The following is a 9,673-nucleotide window of genomic DNA, read 5'->3' on the forward strand; positions in this document are numbered from 1 at the left end:
GAAGGTACAGTAGGTACTAAATTTAACAGTTGATTGGGATGGTGATATCTTCTATAAATTTAATTAATTAAAGAAGCGGAAAACGTCTTTAATTACAGGTACGGTTAAATTTAATATTAAAAACCAAACATTACTACTCTTAGCTACACTTTATTTTTGTATTCATTTCAAAATTTATTTTGTATTCAATGCATTGAAAAATTTCAGATATGATCAGTTTATTTGTATAATATACTAAATTAAAAAAATATATAATTTTTCATTCAAATGTTACTGATGTATTTGAATTTTGGTACCTCAAGAACAAGGCAGTTTTGCCAAAAAAATCTAAGAAACTAATGAATAATAATTATTGATATTTAATTTTCTCATTGTAAAAAAATACAAAATAATACATTCAAATATGTATTTTGGCAAAATGAACAATAAATCGTAAAAAGATTGAAATTCTATTCAGGAATTTGTCGTCATTATGAGTGAAATCAAGTATGTTGGCAGCACTGTTTAATAGAATCAAGTAACGCCATATTGTTGTCATATACATTTACATCACACCACAGTTCAGTGCAAGTACATAGTATAGGCGTTTTGTATAAAATTTTGTTCATTTGCACTTAAAATTAAATTACAAATTATTCTAAATTATTTATCTATTCATTAAGTGTAACAGACAAATTATAACAATATTAAATCATTTGAAACGCAGGTAAGATGATAGCAACTTTTCACAAGTTTGTTTGTATGTAACACCATTTCGTATCAGATTCATAAAAAGAATATTGCTTTATTATTTAAATTGTGTGTGCTAATAACATTAGAAAAAGCAACTTTATAATTGTTTTAATCTTATTTTGCACGGGTTTATTGAAACACGAGGTTTCTATTGTGTACCGCTATGTAACTTTCCTTTTGTGCCATTCATCTGATGTGGAAGTGGTTCTCTCTTATGCTATTTAAAATTGATGTACAGTTTTCATTTTTATTCATTGTAAACATTATCTATTTAGACTTGAATCTCATGTTTGGAGTTTTAAAGAATTAAACGTGGAAAGTTTGTCTTGACAGTGTGGTCATTGTCTATGAGCTTGTTTGGAAAGTATTGAGGTTAGAATATTGGCAATATTTTTCAATTTAGCTTAATCTACTAGTTAATGTACTATAATCTATTTTTGATTATTAAATTCAATATTGGTTTCTTAAAATAGTAATGCTTATTCATGAACGTGAGCATTTGTTTAAAGGCCTACCATTTCCTTTGTTTAATATAATTATGCCTACTTACCTATTCAGTAACTTCCTGTTTGAGTTGAGTAAAACTGTAAAAGAATTGAAGATTATTAACCTATTTTTAATTGAAGACTGATTTATTTAATTACTGAATTAAAGAATATATTTATATAGGACTACTTTTATGCTACAATGTGAATCATATTTTATACATGCAACCAAATTCATAATATTACTAAAATTAGTACCTATAATATATTTAAACGTGTTTTTACCCTCTTTGTCAAGATATATTATAGTTAATATATCGGCTAATACTAAAAAACTATATATGCCTCTAATTTGAAGTATTAGTTATTGGTTGTCTATAATTAAAAATAGTGTGACAGTCTAATGACAAATAGTGTTAAATGAATTCAATTTATTGGATATAAGAAGTAATGTATATTGAGCCCTAACTATAAAGATTCCATTAGAAACCAACAAAATATTGTGATATTTGAAAGATATTTACAACATGAGTCATCATTGATGATTCATGATTATTATGTGAGTTTCAAGTCAAATAGGCCTATGACTTTTTTGTAACAAGCCGGTTTTTATTCATATTGTTTCTTACATTTTAAGTTAGTTATTGATCATATTAGTTGAAATTCACTAATTCACATAATTTTTTTCAGAAATGTCTTTTGTTAAATTAATGATCGAGGAGTTTCAAAATTGAGGTTTTACTTGTCATGCAGTTGAGGAACAAACACGAAGAATCAAGCAAGGTATTTTTTCGTCTTTTGTATTATTTTAAACCTTTCTCTGTTAACCTACTAAATTACTTATTGAAACTAAATTCTTGTTAATTATAATGTTTATTAACGATCCAAAAGGCACGTTCTCATGATTTTGAGGGAACCGCAACAACACTCAATTGCGGTTAAATTTAATAGACGTACGAAAAATGGGGCCAAGTCTTTTTCAAGTCAGCTTATCTTATTATGCCTTATCAACTGTTTCTCATTTTGGTTTTAGTTAGAATCCTTATTTCCTAAATCTGACATATTTTGTGTTTGTGTGTACACAAAGAGCGGTCAGGCGTTCCAGCGGCCCTATAGTGAGGTCCACGTTATAATGGGAGTAATTTATTAACATTGGTGTTGCTATTCTTGTCTTTCTATCATTCGAGAAAGCATATTGTGTTATCCTTTTCTAGATCCGCAATGTTTCCAATGTAGAAATATAATAAATTATTTTTAAAAATTTCAATTATGAAAATTTATTATTCGATTTTTGAAAAAATATTTTTTTTGGCGAATACAATAATATAAGTTGATTATTTTAAACAAGAATGAACAGTTGATTTAACATCAGATATCAGCTATCAGCTATTCTCTATAGAAGGCGTTGACAAGGCAGAGAATCGGTAATGCTTTTATCCTATCTTTATCTAGACCTAATGCCATTATAACGTGGACCTCACTATAAATCACTTTTATTATCAAGAATAACATGAATTGAGAAACATATGTTTCTTCATATCGTCTTTCGTGGATCGTGCCGAAGCACCGGTATCGTACATCGTACAAACTCTGGTTTATAATGTATGCTGATTCATAATATTTCATTGCATTGTTGAAATTTGAAACTAATTGTTAATTAAATTGAATTCTTGAGGTTAATATTTTGGTAAAACTGTTATTATTGGGTTTTTGTATGTTAGAAACAAATAAACCAGATATAAATGTATATGTATATCCTTCTAAGACCGCCCTTTGTATGCACTCACTCTTATTGTGATGTTAACGGTAATAGATGGTTAATAAATGGCTGTTGAGGTTAATAATAAGGTTAATAGAAGAATGTTGTGTGTTAGGATGTGGAACACTACACACCACACGCAGACGCAGAGCACCGTGCAGTCGGCGAGCATTGGGCTGAAGGGGGGTGTAGCGGTGGGGGATGGAGGGCGAACCACCCTGGGCATGACGTCAGCGATTAGTACGGCCGGGCCGAAACCGATTGACATCCAGCGCACCACCGAACTGCAGGAGGCACTCAAGCCTTACAATGTCTCCGAGTCTGAGGAGGAGCTCAATCATAGGTACGTTTCATTCATTCATCAATGCAATACTACAAATCATAATCATAGAGGAAACATAGCATATAGTTATGAGAAGATGTCCCATGGTCGTTCATGTTCTAAATTTCAAGCCGATTTTTTTGTTAACTCAAGCCGACTACTGTCGACTATTACTGTTACTATTACTGCCGGGTGAGAGGGTAAGAAAAAGGCACAGTATGAGAGGCTGACAGCCTCACTCACATAGCTCCAGGAAAAATAACTACTTGGACTATCGGGTTGAGTTAATAGTGAAATTTGCAACATAAACGCCGTATACCATGAGATAGCCTCTCATGGTATATGAGAGAGATATGACTGGGCGAGAGCGACAGTCATGGACCAGGCCAATCCCAAGGACAGTGCTATTTTATAGTATTCATGAGTACGTTGATTATATTTTTCTGTGTCTAGTGTGAGTTATAATTTTGTGCTGTGTTTCCAGAATGGAGATCCTGAGCAAGCTGAACTGCCTGGTGAAGGAGTGGATCAAGGAGGTGAGCATCTCGCGCAACATGCCGGAGAACGTGGCCGAGCAGGTGGGAGGCAAGATCTACACGTTCGGCTCCTACCGGCTGGGCGTCCACCACAAGGGCGCCGACATTGACGCCCTCTGCGTCGCCCCCCGCCACATCAACCGCGCCGACTACTTCACCACATTCTTCGACAAACTCAAACAACATCCGGAGGTCACCGATCTCAGGGTCAGTTTGCAAACTCAATCTAATTTTATTACCACATCAGTAGAATGATCAGATACAACATTTATTATTCAATTTGACAGTTTAGTGAATGAATGAATATGGTCTGGCCTTGACCAACGTGAGGCTGGGCACTAACGACAAGTGTGATGAACATGTGTGTCTACACACATGTTCATTCTGCATGTTGTGCCATCAGCGAGAGGCTTCGAACAGAAAACAGGTTTTTGACAGTAGCTTCGAACATGAAATTAACAACCAATAACAATAAATAAACCACTGGAAAATTAAAAATAATAATGTTACAAAAATAAATCACCCTCTAAGGCTGGCCACTTGAAGAACATGCATGATACACATGACGTCATACATTTTTGCGGCATCACAGCGAAAGGCTGTTGTTCATTTTTTCTTCGCTGCTCTATTTGAGGTTAAATTATTCTTCTATGGTTATAATTTGTAATTTTCCAGTGGTTTATTTATTGTTTCTTTATGTTAGAAACCTCTCGCTGATGACATAACATGAGCATGTACGCTCATGTTTTCATGCCGTTAGTGACCTTAGTACCGTTAGAGTCGTTATTTAAAAGAAAAAAACTGATAACAGCTTATTATTCAACTTGTTTCAATTGTCTAGAAACAATTATCATATCAAATAAATCAAATTAATAAACTCAAACATTAGTATATGAAAGAACAACATAGTTGCAAGGAAAAAGGTACGCAGGTTTAAACTGCCAAACAAAATAAACTAGGCTACAACAATCAACTGACTAAAATCAAGTAAATAACGGATAACATACTATAACAACATAACATAACATACAATAATCAACAACTAAAATTGAGTAGATAGTATACAAACAATTCAAAGAGGAGGCTAGAAAAAAAATATAGGTGGAGGAGAAAGGGATGGAATAGAATATAATGATTTTTCATTGTGATGACGTTGTGAAATTTGGACAGTCATGTCCACTTCACCACTTGACCACGAAGGGACAAAGAAGTAGAATAAAGAATGATAAGGTATGATAGTGCTTTAGCTCTAATTTTTTAATAGAGTAAAAATAATGCAGTAGGCTTATTGAATATTAGAAAATCAAGTGCATAGAAGAATACTCTGATTCAAAATTATAATGCTCCAGTGCTCCATTTGTTTGAAACATGTCTCGTATTGCTTGAAATTCGATTGAATTATCAGTTGATAGCCATGAGAAATACTACTCATTAATAAAGCTGTGCGTTTTCTTATTTTATGATTATTATTTGAAGAATAGTTGATTAGAAGGCTCTTCTAAGCACGTGCTATTTCAGTCTCACAAATGCCTCGTTATATTGATGTTAGTGTATGACTGATTGTTGCATAATATTGATTCCGATACGTTTCAGATTTATGATAAGTATTATTGAGCTATCTCTAATTTCAAACACTTCTTGTTGATTTGATTTGATTTCATGTCCTATTTACAGTATTCGTATAGGCTAATAGACTCTGAGAGATGAGTCAGAGAAATCATTATGAAGTGAAACCTTGAAAAAGCCTGATTAAAAATTGATTTATACATGTTTTTATTATTCTATGGTAATAGTCAACTTAATTATTTCAACTTTTTTCCATGAACGATTTAACGTTTTTCATCGTCTTTCACTTGGCATTCCTTAATTTATTAGAATGTGTTAACTTTATTTTGATTCAATTGACTAATCATATTCTAAAAAACGATTTTGTTGACATTTTCAGGCGGTGGAAGAAGCTTTTGTACCTGTTATCAAAATGAACTTCGATGGAATTGAAATTGATATGTTGTTTGCGAGATTAGCTCTAAAAGAAATACCAGACTCTATGGTAAGTTATTGATTCAACATTCGACTTGAGTTCAGATATACTACTAGTTTTATACCAAATTATGCAGACATTCTATTTTCTGAAATTCTATTTTTTCATAACTCTGATATTCAACTGTAAAACAAGTCATGTTTGAATAGGATTGATAAGCAATTCATTGTTCAATGTTACATGATATTAGTTTAAAAAAACTCTTTGTTCAATTTGATGAAGTGCTCATTTACATGAACTAAATTATTATTTGTCTTTTATTCAATCTGTTCACATTATCTGTATGAACACATTTATTCGTACAGTGTGCGTTTTCTAAGAAGTTTGAAAATTTGTTTTTCTTATCTGTTTGTTTTCTATTTCATTATGTATTCTACTTCATCTGAATCTAACTAAAACTGTGCTTTAGAAATTGCAGTTTTTAGTACGTGATGAAATGATTGTACTCAATAAATATTGTTGGAATGTTATTTCAGGATTTGAAAGATGATATGTTGTTGAAGAACTTGGATCCGAAATGTGTGCGAAGTTTGAACGGTTGCCGAGTGACTGATGAGATTCTCCGATTAGTTCCTAATATTGAAAACTTTCGTTTGGCATTAAGAACCATCAACTGTGGGCGAAAAGTAAGTTGAATCATTTTATTACTCCTTACTGCTTACGAGGAAAGCGATGGAAATTTGTATTATTATTCAGCTTATGACAGATACTGAGATACACAACACATATAAAGCTCATAAGTCTCAAATGCTCTCATCTATCTACACTGTATAAAATTATTTCCAATTTCTCTGCGATGTGTAGTGTTTGGTCAGGAGAACAAGTTTGTCTCCGCCATTATTTGCTAGTCCATTTAGCGTTGACCAATGTACACCATTTGGAGGTGAACCAGCGTTACACATATTTGCATTATAAAAACTGATTTGCAAAACAATTTTGAGTTGAAATTTAAACTTTCAATTTTCACAGAAAATTTCAAAATAATATTTACCATTACAAACGTCTAAAAGTACTTTAGATTGTAAAAAGGGAAAGTTTAGGATTTCTGTTTGAAATTTGCACCCAAAAAGCGTTTAGCTCTGTTAATAAGGCATATTTGTGCTATATTTAACTTGGTTATAGTTTACTTCTTATAACCTGTTATTCCTTGTTACCGGTATAGTGGAACCCATTTTCTTCACAGTATTGCAAATATGACTTAGTAACTTCTACTAATCACACTCATAATAAACATGTGAAAATGAGTTATTTTGAGTGAAGAAATTGCAAAAATTTTGATTTAAAGTAAGCTTATAACGTGAATCAATGTTTATAACAAATTAACAGTAATATGATGGTTCCCATTCATATCTGTACACACCTTCAATTTTAAATGAATGAACAATCAACCCCCACCTTATTGCATTAGGAATTGAAATTAAGCTTCTTGGATAGTTGAATATGCGATCAAATGTAGATAAAAATTGAACTCCCTCCTAGAGCTCAAGCTTGTTTTTCTGGGAGGGCTTACATTATTAAGAACTAGTAGGTAAACTGTGCTCCGCAAGAGTCTGGTTAAAAACTGAAAACTTGGCCTGCTGAAATCTTGAAGAATTGAAAAAAACCTATAACCATCCTCGGTAAATTAAGAATGTGTATGCAAAATGTCAAGTTAATTATCCAGTAGTTCAGATGATGCGTCATTCATGAATCTCCTATCCCGTACGTGTATAAGCCAATTCTTGACTTTTTTATTTAGGGCTACTTTTGAATATAAATCTGAGTACCCTTTTTAAATTATTTCGTCACAACATGTTTCGGCTACTAATGCCGAAAATGACTTGAAAATAGCATTAGTACCCGAAACATTTCTTGACGAAATAATTTAAAAAGGGTACTCAGATTTATATTTTTATTTATAAGCCAATTCTTTCCTTTATTAGATTATAATTATTGACAAATCAGGAACATTTTTGTGATTTTTAGATATAGTTATTCATACCGATAAAAATATTTATAGAAATGTAAATATTTATGGAACCGTATTGATTGCAATGCTTAACTGTGTGAATTTGTTGTTTAGAGCACGGTATCTACAGCAACGTGCTGGGCTACCTGGGTGGCGTATCGTGGGCGATGCTGGTGGCGCGCACCTGCCAGCTGTACCCAAACGCAGTGGCTGCCACCCTGGTGCACAAGTTCTTCCTGGTGTTCTACCAGTGGAAGTGGCCGCAGCCCGTGCTCCTCAAGCAGCCCGAGAACGTCAACCTTGGTTTCGCCGTGTGGGACCCGCGCGTCACCATTTCGGACCGCTTCCATCTGATGCCGATCATCACGCCCGCCTATCCGCAGCAGAACAGCACCTTCAATGTGTCGGTGTCGACCCGCACCATTATGGTGGAGGCGTTCAAGCAGGGCCTCAGTGTCACCGATGACATAGTCACCGGACGGTGTCCCTGGGCCAAACTGTTTGAGGCGCCCAATTTCTTCATCAAGTACAGGTGAGAGAACTGTCAGCGAATTCTAATTTATTTCCATAAATTTACGATAGAATTCTAATTTATTTTCACAAATTAGCGAGGGAATTTAGACTCGAATTTATTTCCACAAGTTGAGAACGAAACTCTACTTTCTTTACACAAATTGACAAATAAATTCAAATTCAAATCTATTTTCACAATTTTAGTATGAAATTCTAATTTATCTCATAAAGTACAAATAAAATTCTAGTTTAATTCCACAAATTGACAAAGAACTTTACATTAACAATCAAATTCAAGTCTATTTTCACAAATTGACAATAAATTCTAATTTACTTCACAAAATAAATTGCACTGACGTCACTAAATCAGCTATTATAAGGAAAACCATTGTTGGCAAGATTTTTTTCATCCTTTTCTTTCCAGCACACCACACCATTCAGCGAATTGTTTTTTCCTCCACCTTCTTACTATCTAAAAATTACTATTCTCAGCAAATTCGTGAAAAGTATGATTCAAGATTGTTTATGAACAATTATTTAAGAAAGTTTGTCCACGTTGGAGCAACTCAGTATTCGTAATTTTATTTAATCTATTTTAATAATACAATCACAATCGTATAATAATTATAATGATGAGAGAGCGCATAGGAGTAAGCTTAAACTGTTCGTCTGTTAAATTTTTTTGATAAATTGTAACATGGCCCCAAATAGTTTATGAGTTATAAAATATTCTCTTTGTTTTGAAGGTGATGTGATACCACATTGAATATCCCATTATATTGATATCCCATTATATTGAATATTTGATTGAACCCTTGCGACAATTTTTTTTAATAAATCGGTGGTTCCAATTTCAGATCGTTTTTATTCGCTATTTTGTTTTTGCAGGCACTATACAAATTTATTTATCTTGTATGTATAAAAATATCTTTGAAAATCTCAACTCAGGACACCTATGAAAACTACAAAAATTGAACAACCTCAATATTTCCAGTAACTTCTTACTTTTTTGTATTCTTACATATTTATCATGTAACTTGTAATTACTTGGTTTCTGTGATCCAATATTTTGTTTGTATTCTTACTTGATGTAAGAATACGTTACATAATGTAAAAATCATGTAATATTGTAATTATTGTGTTATGGAGGATGTTGATGAGAGAAGTCCTGTTTGCTTGTATGCTTTCATAAATGTGATGTGATGGATTTGTTGTTGTTTTAGGCACTTATCGTGCTGCTAGCCAGCTCGAACACAGCCGAAGACCAGCTGGAGTGGTGCGGCCTCATCGAGTCGAAGGTGCGCCACCTGATTGGCACACTGGAGCGCAACCCCTAC

The 9,673-nt window shown here is 33.1% G+C and overlaps 1 protein-coding gene across 1 annotated transcript; it reads left to right on the forward strand.

The window, feature by feature from the left end:
- The first annotated feature begins 520 nt into the window (after positions 1-520).
- On the forward strand, positions 521-8,374 carry LOC120356016 (poly(A) polymerase type 3-like). Its single transcript, XM_039444795.1, is given in 8 exon segments — positions 521-706; positions 1,908-2,000; positions 3,092-3,319; positions 3,783-4,041; positions 5,780-5,884; positions 6,352-6,484; positions 6,487-6,501; positions 7,938-8,374. Coding segments are annotated over 6 exon segments (1,161 nt in total). The 5' UTR covers positions 521-706; positions 1,908-2,000; position 3,092; the 3' UTR covers positions 8,360-8,374.
- The last annotated feature ends 1,299 nt before the right edge of the window (positions 8,375-9,673 follow it).

The sequence above is a fragment of the Nilaparvata lugens genome, unplaced genomic scaffold (genome assembly GCF_014356525.2).
Source record: "Nilaparvata lugens isolate BPH unplaced genomic scaffold, ASM1435652v1 scaffold5537, whole genome shotgun sequence".
Classification (NCBI taxonomy): Eukaryota; Metazoa; Arthropoda; class Insecta; order Hemiptera; family Delphacidae; genus Nilaparvata; species Nilaparvata lugens.